Source organism: Chrysemys picta, chromosome 6 (assembly GCF_011386835.1).
Source record: "Chrysemys picta bellii isolate R12L10 chromosome 6, ASM1138683v2, whole genome shotgun sequence".
NCBI lineage: Eukaryota > Metazoa > Chordata > Testudines > Emydidae > Chrysemys > Chrysemys picta.
The window spans coordinates 129,444,852-129,460,000 of NC_088796.1; the positions used below are offsets into that span (position 1 = coordinate 129,444,852).

General features: G+C 42.6%; 1 protein-coding gene and 1 long non-coding RNA gene across 11 annotated transcripts in view; one reads left to right on the forward strand and one right to left on the reverse strand.

The window, feature by feature from the left end:
- Positions 1-15,149, reverse strand: part of PSD3 (pleckstrin and Sec7 domain containing 3) — a 148,868-nt gene that overhangs the window by 121,379 nt on the left and 12,340 nt on the right. For 7 of the 10 annotated variants that reach the window (XM_065549840.1, XM_065549837.1, XM_065549836.1 and 4 more), the window contains one exon: positions 220-1,318. The exons of 2 other annotated variants lie outside the window; for them this stretch is intronic. In XM_065549840.1, coding sequence (XP_065405912.1) covers positions 220-1,318 — 1,099 coding nt within the window. Of the gene's footprint in view, positions 1-219; positions 1,319-4,950; positions 5,273-15,149 lie in introns of those variants that run through there. One more of the 10 variants, XM_065549839.1, reaches the window with a different exon arrangement.
- On the forward strand, positions 4,367-11,011 carry LOC122172790 (uncharacterized). Its single transcript, XR_006173354.2, has 2 exons — positions 4,367-4,517; positions 10,670-11,011. It is a non-coding gene; the product is annotated as an uncharacterized LOC122172790 (long non-coding RNA).

The following is a 15,149-nucleotide window of genomic DNA, read 5'->3' on the forward strand; positions in this document are numbered from 1 at the left end:
CAAACTTTAGAAGTGTAGAACAGAGGGATTTTAGTCCTGCTTCAGCACAACCCTCAACTCCACATTAACTTTGCCATCACTACAGTCATCTCCATAACATTCTATACAGGAGGCAAATAATAGCAAATAATCAGTCATTTGCACAGCAGCAACTCCCACAGGGAGTTAGGCATGGCCCACACGTGGGAATTCAGTCCCTGCCCCAAAGAATGTTCTTACCTTTCACTGTCTGTGTTTAGCACGTGGTTCTTTTCTTCTGCAAGTTTATCCTTCACAAAGACTTCATCCTCCCCACCTTCAGCTAGCAAAGCTAGAGAAAAGGACTCCGAGCCAACTCCTGGTTTGAAATCTGCCGGGGCTTCGTTCCAAACACTCTCAGACAAAGTGACTAACTCTGAGGAGACCGAGGCTGGAATGGGGTGGCTTGATGCTTTGGAGAACTTCTTTTCTACAGACACGGCCCTTTGTAAGTGTGCATTGGCCTCTCGCGCTGAATGCTTCACTCCCTTCTGCTCCTCTGCTTTCTGTATCCATAAAATCTCCACCCCTTGAAATTCTACATGTTTGCTCACAGCTGCCTCTTTCGAGATCCTCCTCCCAGGACCCGTTTGCATCTCGCCTGGATTGTACGCTGAAAATTCCTTCTCAAAATCTGACCATCCCTCCCCCAGAATACTGATAACGCCCCCAACTTTGCTGTCTGCCTCCAGGGCTGGTACAGATGGTCTGTGACAGCTTGTCTCCTTCACTTTGGGGACCTCCTCAGTTTTATTATTGATGGCTTGGAAGGACTCTAACTGCATTTCTCCAGTTACTATTGTAGCCAAATCTTTTTCTATGATCAAATACAATTTCTCCTCAGCTCTCACTTCAGATGGAAGAGGCTTGTCTGAGGGTTTTTCTTGGCCTGCTGGAACCAATTCTCTGGCTGCCTGTATGCCTTGGCTGCCAATATTCCTTTCTTTTTCCATTTGCAGCTCTGAACAAAGAGAAGCATTTGCTCCCTTCTGTACTTTTGCAGCTTCTAGCTCTTGAGAAATTTTCATAATCCCAGTCTGTCTATCAGCACGTGGCAACGGTTCTTCTTTCGTTGGTAGCAGTGATGTCTCAATGCAAGATATTGGCACATCTGCATAAGTGCCACTTGCAAGAAGAGTAGGCAACTGGTCATCCTCCCTCCTTTCTGAACTGCATGTTATAGCCTCTGCTAGAAACTCAGATGAACTCCTCAGTGCTTCTGCACCTTGCTCCATCGTGCCATATTCTGGAAATTCATTGGAAGCGTTATGTGGGAGCAGAGTGCTATCTCCTTGTCCACCTACACAAAAGAAAGAGAGTGTATTTGTCTATTGGGTACATCCATCTACTTGTTAAGGGTATTAGCTCCATTCCCAGTGTTCTGCTAACAGATTAGCTGCATTGCTTCTGCAAGCCCACTGCAGAGAAATGCTATTGTATTTAGCTCTTTTTGAATGCTACTGCACTGTATTTATTCAAAATCGGGCTTTTTACCTTTGAGTTTCGGGGGAGCATATTTTTGGAAGTTAGCACTGCCAAGTTAAGAATGCCAAAAATGTTTGCTGAGCTTCACAGGGTCCCAGTGGCCTGTGAATAGCATGGGACACATGCCAGATGAGGGAACTGAAGTAAGCAGGTATCTGGAGGTTTAACATCCGTCCACGATGTGTGCATTACCTTGTGTTTTATACATTAATGTTGTTATCATTTTTTCTTTTTAGCTGTTCTAAAGAGCAACTGGTCAGATCCCACGTATCCCACAAGTACAGACAAACAAAACGGGAAATGCTAGCAAGATTCCAATTAGCTGATTATAAGGTAATTAATAAACTATGACACTCTCTAGCACTACACCCTCGTCTTTTCAGAACTTGTATAACTGAGGACCAAACTGCAGCGACGCATGGACATTTATCAGCACACTTTACAACTTTCCAGTGAAAGATGAAATCCAGTGTCACACACGAAGGCTGGGGGGTTTTCAGTCTTGTTTTTCAAGCTGATAAAAAGAAAGCAATTGAGGAAACTGACGGCCAGATTTTCAAAGGAGCGAAGCATCCAGCAGCTCCGATTGTTCTCCGTCAACACTAATTCAACTGTTCTCAATGGGAGCTGCTGGAGGCTACACTTACGAATCTCTGGCCACTTCAGTTAGGTGCCTATGTTGAGGCTGAGCACTTTCGGAAAAATCTGGCCTTGAGTACTTGCTTAGTCATTCAGAAGAAAACTAAAAGCATGTTTTAGAACCCAGTTGTATCTATTATTATTATTATTACAGTACTGAGATGGGCTGAGATCCAAATCGAAACCATCTCCCGGCTTCATACCCCACCCCTACTCTGACGTGGGCCTGGGGAATATATCTGGAATTGGACATGGACCTACATTTCATAAATTTGAACAAATCTGGAGGGTTTAGGATTTAGATCCCATTTCATAGCCCATGTCTAATTGCCATGTAGCCCCAAAGTAATGAAGTCAAAGGCTCTCCGATAACTGTGAATAGCTAGATTCTGTTTACTACATCTCTCTGAGATGAAAATTCATAGGGACGTTATTAATGGCACCCAACTCTTTCAGATAATCCTAACCTGTCCTTAGCAGTGCATCGTGGCAATACACTTTGTGGCCCTATCTCCAAAGATAGATCAAATGGAATTTTTAAAAGAGAAATAGGCTGATGCTGAACCAGTTTTTTAATCTACTAGTTCTTCAGCAAATGTATAGGAGAGTGAAAGAAGGCTGAACAGTTTCTAAGCAGTAATATTTATTAACCACTACCTAAGCACACGGATAGGCTGAATTATTTGTATTTGTATCTGCATCCGAGCCGCAAAAATGGTCGCCGGATATCTGCATCTGATATAAAGCAGATATCCACAGGTTTGCAGGGCTCTACTTATAAGGAGTCCCTTACTTAAATATTTTTGCCTAAACACAGCTAAACGGCCATGACTTCCTCTCATATGCTGAAGAACTGCTTAGAAAATGCATTTCTAGAAGCAGCCAGAATGCTTCCAACATGCATTCAGCTTTGCCTGCATGAGTTTCACAAGCCAGCTGCATGCTGACTGTAGCAGGTAAGCTACAAGGACAATCAGTGACCATGTTTTAAACCTAAAACCCTTGCAAGGGATTTGTCAGTCTCAAAGGCCATCTTGGCTTCTGAAGCAATCCAAGAAAAACAGTGCAGAGCTTAGTTTTCAGGCAATGAATATAGGGCACAGCTGTGAGCTTCCCCACTCACTCTATGTGACAAGGCAGCTGCAGTAAACAACTCACAACAAGTTTCTGATGTTTTCATTTTTTTCATTAGCTCCATGAGTAACCTAATCCCTCGCAAAACCATGGCCAAAGCTCTACGGTGCATCCAAAGAATAGAGGAGTGCTAGTTAAAAGACTCACTGGGCTAAAGCAAAAACTACACGTTTGCAGTAGAGATTTAGGGTCTTATTCTCATTTACACTACACCCCCCGTTATACTGATCTTCCAATATAAAGCCCACTCCAAGGTCCCTTTACACGGCCAGTGTTGTGAAAGAGCCCTACTCTAAATAAGAATCTGGCCCTTTATTGGAGTCCCAGGAAGAAACAGCAAATTGATTATCTCAAACTAGATTCAATCTAAGGTTTCAGAGTAGCAGCCGTGTTAGTCTGTATCCGCAAAAAGAAGAACAGGAGTACTTGTGGCACCTTAGGCTTGGTCTACACTACCCCCCTAATTCGAACTAAGGTACGCAACTTCAGCTACGTGAATAACGTAGCTGAAGTTCGAAGTACCTTAGTTCGAATTAGTTCGAACTTACCTTGGTCCACACTCGGCAGGCAGGCTCCCCCGTCGACTCCGCGGTACTCCTCTCGGCGAGCTGGAGTACCGCAGTCGACGGCGAGCACTTCCGGGTTCGACTTATCGCGTCCAGACTAGACGCGATAAGTCGAACCCAGAAGTTCGATTTCCAGCCGTCGAACTTGCGGGTAAGTGTAGCCAAGGCCTTAGAGACTAACAAATTTATTAGAGCATAAGCTTTCGTGAACTACAGCCCGAAGTAGTGGGCTCCTGTTCTTCTTTTTGTAGATTCAATCTAAAATGTTCCTAAAGAAAACATGTGAAATAAGCAATCAAAGCAATAACCTTTTCTGATATGACCTACAGAACCAACTTCCACAGTCAACTTTACCGTGGTCTCTATTCTTTGCAGGAACACATTCAGGAAGGTCGACCAGCGACCACCTGTTCTTAAAAAAGGCTCACTACAACGCTAGTGCCTTATTTCAGGTAGCAGTGTTTAAAGGAGCTTGAGTTCTTTAAGGGAAACCCCTCCCCTCTTCCCATCCACCACCACAGCATCATGTCTTGCTACAGCTCCCAGCATATCCTGTCTAGCCCCCATCCCCCAACATGACTGCATTACAAACAAGGCTAGAAAAGGAACAGCAAAATCAGGTGCTCCGCTGAAGATAAGCAGAACAATAAACGATGAAAGGATACACTCTTTCAGGTAACACCAATTTCTACTTTCCATTTAAGGTTGCTTCTTTCGATAAAGCAAAATAAAAAATAAAAAGGCTCTAAGCTAAAATAGCAAGAGAAGTGTACGGAAGGAAAGCTGAGACACCGGAAAATAAAGCCTGAGAGCAGCTGGCACTTTTTTGATGCCTAGAGATTTAAAGAATCCATTACTTAATCTGCACTGGCATAAATACGATACTTCATATGTAAATAATCAACCATCAAATTTCAATCTAACACAGGAGCTTGGTCATGGCATAATAAAGGAAAGGCTAGGAAGCAAAAAGAAAATGAATCAAACACACATTACAAATATAGAAAGACATTTTCACAGGAACGTTTTACAAAAATGTCTCTCTCTCTCTCTCTCTGGTAGCTAGCTAGCTAAATATATATTTATTTCAACAAAGTCTCCTACTCACAGAGATTACTGTAGCTCCAGCAGTTACCCATTGGTCAATGAATATGCATAGATCATCAGTTTATCTATAATGATACAAGCTAATTCAATTGCTGCTGTTCTAGTCAACTGGAATCAAAATAGTTTCAAATTTCCTGGCAGCCCGCTGCCCTGCATTGCACACGGAGATGTAAATGGAAGCATTCTGAGCATTATGAAACTGATGAGGGAACTGCAGTCTCATTCACTCCATCACAGAAGCTAAGGAGTCCAACTTGGCAGCTTATAGAAAATAGCTCCACTAGGGATTTTCTATAGTTGAGAAGATTATTTCCGGGGAGATATTTATGATTAACAGGAGTTTGTTTTATTATAATCAGATTCATCAACACAAAAGAATCAAGAGTACAAAGGCAGTTCTGAGAGTGTAATACTAGCCTTGTAGTAACAGAGGCACAATGGCACTTTCGCATTATAGCGCATCTTCTCTGATGCAAGCATGACTGCACACAAAGACAAGTTTCTTATATTTTAATTGCCCCCAAGCCCGTGTACTGTTCAGAAGCTATATTTTAAATTAAAAAGATTGAAGAATTTATACTAATTATGCTTTCCTTTTTTTCCCCCTTTTCTTTTTTTCAAATTTAAGCAAAGAAAAAATCTGTTTAAGGAGGGAAAGTACCATTGGTGATACAGAATATTAGTGTATATCACTGAACAACAACTTGCAGGAGTCATGGAATTTACTTACTAACTTAACCATCTCAAAGGCACAGAACCTCCTAAAGTGTCATCTTAAAGTCCCTCTAACAATACTGGAACTATCTGATTTTATCAAGAGTATCTCGTATCACACAGAAATGGAACTGGCTCAGCCAATCAGACAGCAGGGATACTGTACACTTACAAAACTCCCTGTGCCTTGATTGGTTCCGACTGGTGGATGAACTTTATTAGCCAAAATAGAAGGATTTGCATAATCATAGTACAACTCTTCTATAATGAACAGGAGTACTTGTGGCACAAGTACTCCTGTTCTTTTTGCGGATACAGACTAACACGGCTGCTACGCTGAAACCGGTCTTCTATAATGGTACAGCAAATATCCAAATCTCTCTGTTTTGATCTTCCTATGTTGATCTTCCTGCTCTGCCTGGCACCTCTCCTCAGGATTTTCAAGCTGTCTGCTAGCAACAAAGATATTGCCTGAGCTTCATATGCCCTTTAGCTGAAACCAGGAAACCTCCAGAATTTACATGAAAGAAAGGGGAGAAAGGGCTGGGAGATGTATGAAAGGGAAATTGTTTTACAGGAGGAGGTGGAGAGAGACAACCAAAAGGAAAGAAGTGGGGATCAGAAGTTCCTGCTATCTTCATTGTGACCAAGTATTACGATGTTATCATGAACTCCTGATAGTATTCTTTTTGAACTCCCAGTGCCTGGAGTCCTATGGTTATGTCAGAATCCCAGCATTCATTAAAAAAAAAGCTTGAAAATGTAAACTCTAACAAGCTCAAAGATCAGACAGCAACTGAAAAGAACACAAGATTTATTCTTTAAGTCTCATGATATTTTGGGTCCTGACTTCAACACTTAGGGTTGGCAATACTGTGTAACTCAACCTTAAACGCCATCTTTTCAAACACTGCCAACTCCTCCAAATGGTTAGGAGTGTTGTGAAGTCTATAGTGCAACTAAAAACGCATAAAAACTAAAAATCCAATGGTAGCAGGCTTCACTAGACTACCCCGCAGGCTGGAGAGAAGACGCCATCATTCTGCACCAAGTCAGAGGCCTGCACGTAACAATACCCTTGGAACAAGACAAAAGTTCAAGAATAACATCCAGCCTGTCCTAGGAGAATTCAGCACAAAGGATTATTAATTACAAACTGCTGTAGTGGCCACAGATGGCCAATGAGATGGCTCAATCTCTAGGGTCATTACCTTGAAAGCTGCAATAGTAGAACAGAGCAGCTGCTAGCACAGGCTGAAATGAGTTCATGGAACAGGGATGGATGGAAAAACAACTGAACTCAGTATTCTGATGGTTTCAGGGTAGCAGCCGTGTTAGTCTGTATCCGATGCATTACCAATTCTCACAATGTTTTTGCCAGTCTCATAATATTTGGTATTCTTCTTAAAGCCCCAGCTCCTGGATTCAAGTAATTACATTAGACTCTCAGCTTCCCCCCCCTTTTTTTTTATTTTAAAGAGTTAATAGCCTCATGGTTGCAGTAAAAATGTGACCCCCTAACAGCTCAAAAAAACACAAAGCACATTAAAAAAACCCACAAATTTATTATTTTTAAAATCTCATTATTTGCCTGGGATCTGACTTATGCTTTTTAAAACGGTTGGGCTCGGGAAAAGTTTTTTAAAAACCCAGTCTTTAGCTATACTATTGAATTTTTGGAAAACCAACAATATGTAATTGCTGATAGGGCTGTCAAGCGATTAAAAAAGTTAATCATGATTAATCATGCAATTAACCGTGCTGTTAAACAATAATAGAATAGCATTTATTTAAATATTTTTGGATGTTTTCTACATTTTCAAATATATTGATTCCAATTGCAACACAGAATACAAAGTGTACAGTGCTCACTTTATATTTATTTTTATTAGTGCAAATATTTGCACTGTCAAAAACAAAATAAATAGCATTTTTCAATTCATCTAATACAAGTACTGTAGTGCAATCTTTTTATCATGAAAGTTGACCTTACAAATGTAGAATTATGTACAAAAAATTAACTGCATTCAAAAGTAAAACAATGTAAAACTTTAGAGCCTACAAGACCACTCAGTCCTCCTTCTTGTTCAGCCAATCGCTCAAACAAGTTTGTTTACATTTGCAGCAGATAATGCTGCCCACTTCTTGTTTACAATGTCACCTGAAAGTCAGAACAGGCGTTCACATGGCACTGTTGTAGTCGGTGTTGCAAGATATTTATGTGCCAGATGCGCTAAAGATTCATATGTCCCTTCATGCTTCAACCACCATTCCAGACGACATGCGTCCATGCTGATGACGGGTTCTGCTCGATAACGATCCAAAGCAGTGTGGATCGACACATGTTCATTTTCATCATCTGAGTCAGATACCATCAAATATTGATTCTTTTTTTTGATGGTTCAGGTTCTGTAGTTTCCGCATTGGAGTGTTGCTCTTTTAAGACTTCTGAAAGCATGCTCCACACCTCGTCACTCTGAGATTTTGGAAAGCACTTCAGATTCTTGGGTACAGTGCTGTAGCTATCTTTAGAAATCACATTGGTACCTTCTTTGCATTTTGTCAAATCTGCAGTGAAAGTGTTCTTAAAACAAACATATGCTGGGTCATCATCCGAGACTGCTATAACATGAAATATATGGCAGAATGCAGGTAAAAAAGAGCAGGAGACATACAATTCTCCCCCAAGGAGTTCAGTCACAAATTTAATTAACACATTATTTTTTAACAAGCGTCATCAGCATGGAAGCATGTCCTCTGGAATGGTGGCCCAAACATGAAGGGGCATATGAATGTTTAGCATATCTGGCATGTAACGCCTGTTCTCACTTGCAGGTGACATTGTAAATAAGCAGCAGACACCATTATCTCCCGTAAATGTAAACAAACTTGTTTGTCTTAGCGATTGGCTGAAAAAGTAGGACTAAGTGCAGGGCCGGCTCCAGGCACCAGCTTCTCAAGCAGGTGCTTGGGGCGGCCGCTCAGGAGTGGGGCGGCACGTCCAGGTATTCAGCGGCAATTCGGCGGACGGTCCCTCACTCCGCCTGGGAGTGAAGGACCTCCCGCCGAATTGCCGCCGCAGATCGCGATCACGGCTTTTTTGTTTTGTTTTGTTTTGGCTGCTTGGGGCGGCCAAAACCCTGGAGCCGGCCCTGACTAAGTGGACCTGTACGCTCTAAGTTTTACATTGTTTTGTTTGAGTGCAGTTATGTAACGACAACAAAAATCTACATTTGTAAGTTGCACTTTCATGATAAAGAGATTGCACTACAGTGCCTGTATGAGGCGAAAAATACTATTTCTTTTATCATTTTTACAGTGCAAATATTTGTAGTCAAAATAATAATACAAAGTGAGCACTGTACACTTTGTATTCTGTGTTGTAATTGAAATTAATATATTTGAAAATATTGAAAAAAAATCCAAAAATATTTAATAAATTTCAATTGCATTCCATTGTTTAACAGTGTAATTAAAACTGCGATTAATCACAATTATTTTTTTTATCACAATTAATCTTTTTAGTTAATCACATGAGCTAACTGCGATTAATCGACAGCCCTAATTGCCGAGGTTCTCGGGGCATCTGAGGGGCAAGTGAGGGTTAGGAGTAAGGACTGTACTGCATTTCTTAATGCACCACTACTTAAGCCACTCATGCTAAATGCTCAAACTTACACACAGAGAATCTGCAGACTTCCAAGGAGGGTTTTTATTGGCAATGAGGGTCTAAAGGAAATGATCATATTCCCATATTCCCCATATCAGTATTTAGCGACAAACTATGGATCTTTGCAGCCACCCCAAAAGAAATCACACACAAAAATGTTCAGATGTATTTTATTTTCAGACTTGGGACCAATCAGCCACCCCACAAAACATTACAGGCACTGAATATTGAGGCAGACAGGCACAAAGACTACCTATATTTTTGGGACTTAAACCAAGAGGAGAGGTTGCTGGTAAAGGTGCAGCCGGATATTAAGCAGACACTTTTCAGCAGGGTTCTACAATGAACGAGGTGTTTCCCCTTAGGAGGTTGGGCAATGTAAAAAGAAGGAAGTTACAGCAGGGGAAAACTGGCCTTGTGGTTACGGCATCAGCTTGTGACCCAGGAAATGTCTGTTCTATTCCTGGCTGTGCCACAAATGTCCATGTTATGTCAGACCCCCGCTATGCACATCCATTATAAGACCGTGTTTAATAGTATGACCACATACTATTTTTTTCACAGCGTACTCTGGGGCTCAGTCAGGGTTGTGCAGTGAAGGAGACTGTTGTGCCCCTGCCTTATTTGTTCCAAAGCTGCCAGGTGTACAGTGAAGGAGGAAGGGGATTACAGGACAATGAAGGACAGTTTTGTGGTTAAGGCAGCTGAATGCTGTCCTGGGGGAAATCAGATTCTATCCTGCTTCTGCCAGAGTTCCCTTGTGAGGCTGGGCAAGTTACTTAAAGCAAACTTTTCACAGGCGGTCACTCATGATGGGTTCCTCGTTTTCTGGGTGTCCAATGCAAGGCACCTGGGGCCTGAATTTCAGAAGCGCTGAGTGCTCACAACTGCAATTGAAGTCAGGGGGAATCACGGATGCTCAGTGACTTTGAAAAAGTCAGGCCCCACGTAGCTCAAAACAGGAATCCAAAATGAATGGACTCTTTTGCAAATTTTGCCCCTGATCTCTGTGTCTCTGTTCCCAGTCTGTAGTATGAAGATACTGTTACCTTAAGACTGGCACTTCCTTACACCTGAGTGCTTGATTCTGCAACCTTAATAATATACTTTCAACTTCTTTTCTTTAACTCGTTTGCTGTGATATCCTTGACCCTGAGCTGCAGTGTTTATTGAGTCTAAGATGTGGTTATCTCCTTCACAGAAAGCAGCTGCCGGTTATTATAACAACTTTAACCACCCTGTTTTCAGATTTAGGTCAGATTGTTTCCAGAGCCCTCTTACAAAACAATACAATTGTTAGTATAATGCCTCAGAGCCTTTTATTTTGTTTCCTCAGGTCGTTATTGAAGTCTGGATTTCTAGTCTGTCAGTGCTGATTCTGGGGCTAGCCTCACATCTGCAGCATTCAGTCCTTGACTGGCCATGGAGCATGCCAAAGGGAGGAATAACAAAATGGGAGCTGCCACACTTGATCAGACTCAGGGTTCATCTGACTGTGGCCAATACCAGATGTTTCAGAGGAAGGTGCAAGCAACTGCATAGTGAAAAAGCATTGAATAATCTGCCTGAAAGGATGGTTCTTCCTAAATCCCCATCAATTAGGCACTGTTTGATGGCCTGAACTATTATGGTGTTTATAGCTTTCATTTAATAAAAAAAAAAGTTTAATCCTGTCAAATGTAGCTATGAATATCCTCTTCCTTACTAAGCTGTTTGCCACACTGCATCTTGTGACAATGAGTTCCAGGTGTTAACTATGAGACAGTATAACACAGTCCCACACTAATGTTTCAGAACTCTTGCTACTCTTATTGCAGTGGGGTAACTAGCTGAAAATCCATTCACAACCTGTGGATTCAAATACATTTGACGAAGTGATGAATTTACAGATGGAGGCTTGAATTTCACCATTTTAAAAATTTTGCATTTGAATCCCATTTAATTTGGGTACATTCTATATATTTCTCCTTGTGTTTTCTGTCCATTCCAATTAACCCCTTATACATAAAGAATAATCTCTGCTTTGGCCTCTTAGAAAAAAGTTTGGGGGCTCACCAAGAGAGCACAGCTGCAGAGGGGAACCTCAGAGAAAGAAATCCAGGTGTTCAGAATTGCCTTGGGAGTGGAAAGAGTGAGAGATGAAGAGGTCATGGCTGATTGGGTTTTTAGATGAGGGGGGCAGTCGAGAGGAAACAGGAGAAAGGTAGAGAGAGGGGAGCAGGGTAGGAATGTAGGTGAGGGAACATGTGGAACCTAAGGGACAGGAATTTGGCAGGGAATTTAGCGACAAGGAAGGGATATAGGGAGAACAAAGGTTCAGGGAAACATTACCTGATGGAAGGAGGATGCGGAAAGTAGGGATGGGGATGGGAAGGGGAGGTTTATCTGTTGAGAGGAGTGGAGGCAGGAAGAAAGAGGAAATGATGTGGAGAAGGGCAGTGAGGCAAGTGGGGCAGAGGAGGAGAGCAAAGGGGGGCAGAAAGATTAGTGAGACAAGCACAGTGCTTAGTCAAGTGTGTGAGAAAAGTATTCTGATATTTTCTTTACATAAGGCGACCAGACTCTTTTGCCACAAGTTGACAGTCTCAGGCTACAGAAGGGACTGAGCTTTAGGGTGACCAGATGTCCCGATTTTATAGGGACAGTCACGATTTTTGGGTCTTTTTCTTATATAGGTTCCTATTACCCCCCCCCCCCCCCCCGTCCTGATTTTTCACACTTCCTGTCTGGTCACCCTACTGAGCTTGTACAAACAATAGCCATAGTGTGGTGCTCTGGATTGAGGCTCGTGAGGTTTGTAGGTGAAGAAATACAGGCTCTGATTCTTGCCTTGCGTAATTGGTAGCACATGGCATCTTAATGTAACCCAGAAGATAATGGCCCCTTGAACTGTGAACTGGCTCATCAGGAATTTGTAAAGCAAGTCTTTTCCTGTAGCTGTAAAGGCGGCTAGAATTTGCATGACAACTGTACAGTTAAGAGGAAAGCATTCTAAGATGTTTGATGACTGGTAAGATTAGACTGTTCATTGGGATAAGGTTGTCAGAGTTACCGCCCTCAAAGAATCAACACAGGGTCCGAATAAAGGTTATTCAGGTGCCCTAACTGTATTTCCATACCAAACATTTTGGTTTCTTTTCCAACTTCACTGTAATGATGAATTTCCTGGCTCTCTCATTTCTTTTAAAAACAAACATTTTGCAGGAACTTTTTTTTTTTTTTTTTTTTTTACTCTCAAGTTGCTGAGATGTACATTCTACCTTCACATGGAGTTATCTGGATTTTTTCTTTTTTAATTTTATTTAAAAAAATACATTGAAGCTACAAAGGGGTGTGCCTAAATGTAACAGATAAGAATATTTAACCAATAGCTATCTGATTTCCATACATACTTACATACTCCAGGTTTCCAAATCCATGTAAATAAGTGATTTTTCAATTAGTGAGTAGACTCAGGAAGTATCTTGTATAGTCATGTTTAGTTTTGCTTTTGAAAAGTTTTGAGAAACCAAAGGGATGGGATTTGGGTAAGGAAAGCACCAAGGTAGCAGGAGGATAAGTGGGATTGCCTCCTGTGGGATACCCGGAGGGGGTAAACTCCTTTCTGCTCCCTACAGCACGTCTATCTGCTCACTCCCTATTTCCCAGACAGCTTCCTGTCTGGGAAATACACGGGGGAAGAGGGAACAACCTTGGGCAGGTATTGAGCTCTGGTGACGTTTTTTCAAGATGTGTTTTTAAAGCCTCTTGGAAAGAGCCCTCTGACAAGACTTAGACTTTATTAGCTTTAAACAAGACAGGGAAGAGACATTTTGTTTTTTTCCTGACAACTTTATAAGCGCTTCAGCAGGACTGGGTAAGATACCATTTGCCTACAATCTGCTTTCTCCTTCTGGCCTTCAACTAGTGCCCATTTGCATAGTTGTGGCAAAACATGCTGAAGCTTATTCCACTTACTGTCAATTTCTCTAAACAGAATTTGCCATTTTGTTAAACTTCTGGACAAACCACTTCTTTCTCACAGCTAATCACCTCAACCCCTCCCTCCTTTTCAGGGCAATCGCCCTTTTCTGATTGGCTCAGGAATAAGGAGCTGCTTTTTACCACTCAACAAAAAAAGAAACTTGGAGGGGTTGGGAGACTTCACACGTATTCTGTGAAGTTCCTGGGGGACCCGACCTGTAATTGGGTGCTGAAGTGATTGAGCCGTACAGCAACACAAATATTTCCCCACATTTGAACAAGACAAGCAAAAGACGAACGAATGGAATGCCCATCTCAAGTCAAACTACGTTTGGCTTTGTTTCTGAAAGTTATTAGCAGCATATGGCTAAGAAGCTGTCTTCGTTTACTTTAATAACATCTGCTTCCCCCCCCCCCTTTCTTAGTACATCAACCCTTGCTTGTGTGTAATCTCATACTAGTCTGGCATGTCCACTGTAGTGGGGTGGACACCCGCTCCTGCCTGGGAGGGGAGACCCTGAGAGAAAGGGGTTACTGCTAGGGGCAGCACCCCAGCTAACAGGGCACCAGAGTCTCCCTCTGCCTGTACAGGGAGATGGGCCTGGCTGCAGGGAGCTAGAGACAGGGTACCTGAGTGGAGCAGGGCTGGGGAAAGGCAGAGGAGCTGGGGAGCTACAGCCTGGAAAGCCCCAGGCTGCGGCCTAGCATTGGGCTAATAGGTACTGGGGGTTGCAGAGGGCAGCCCAGGGGTAGGCCAAGGCAGCAGGTCCAAACCCACCCCTGCCAGTGATGAGTGGCTGATACTGCAGTCTGCCCCAGGGCATGGGGCTAGATGATGACTGGCAGTAGCCTTACACTGGGGCGAGGTGGGGAGACCCAGAATGTGGGGGTACTGCAAGGGGGGGCAGCAACTTGGAGAAAGGGACATGGGGGCCAGCGGTAAGGCGAATCACCGGCCTGCAGAGGTGCTCCAAGGCTGGCAGAGCTAATTCCCATGGACGACCAGCAGGAGGCGCCGCAGGGGTGAATCCACTCCCTTTCTTCAGTTTTTGAAAACGTGGTGTAACACCATGCAAGTTTGTCCTGTGATTTTTAAAATGTTTTCAATAAGGTAGAGGAGAGGATCTTCCAGGCCCAGAGCCTCTTCCCAACTGACCCCAAAAGTGGTGCTTGGTTAAACAGAAATGCCGGACAAATGCTGCCTTCCCAGTTGGTCAGTGGCCTCTGTAAGCTCATACCCATGCTTTGGCAAGGCTGTGTTTGAGACAGAGAGAGCTAAAGATAAAATTATTTTCCATCCGTCACACACACACACACACACACACACACACACTTCAACTAAGGAACACTCTGGTCCATTTTTCTCCCAGGATAAAGACTGGGAGAGCCATGGAATACATGAAATTAGCCAATTGTTTACTGGCATCTTTTCTTAACACAGCTGGTCCACTTTCCCACAGTACCAGTACCTTCAGGTCAGACAGTGTGGTCTCGCAACATTTTTAGAGAATTTGTTTTATAAGAAAGGCAGTAAAACTGAATAGGAGAGAGGGCTTCTGGACTAAAAGGAAACAAAGAATTAACTAGTTTATACTTGGCTTTTGCAAACAACTTTGCTAAGAAGAATGCGTCCATAAGAGGGAATAGATTTGGGTATTCTTTCCTCCAGAGGAGTGGGTTTTGGTTTTGGACTGAGGTGTGAACAGGCAACCCCAATTTGTACTAAAATAAGAGTTTTTTTGAGCTACTGTTTGAATGGTACCTTAAACCAGAAAGGTTAAAATACAGACATACACACAGAGTGGGGAAAGATATTGATGAAATTATGGGGGGGGGGGGGGGGGGAGTGCCTA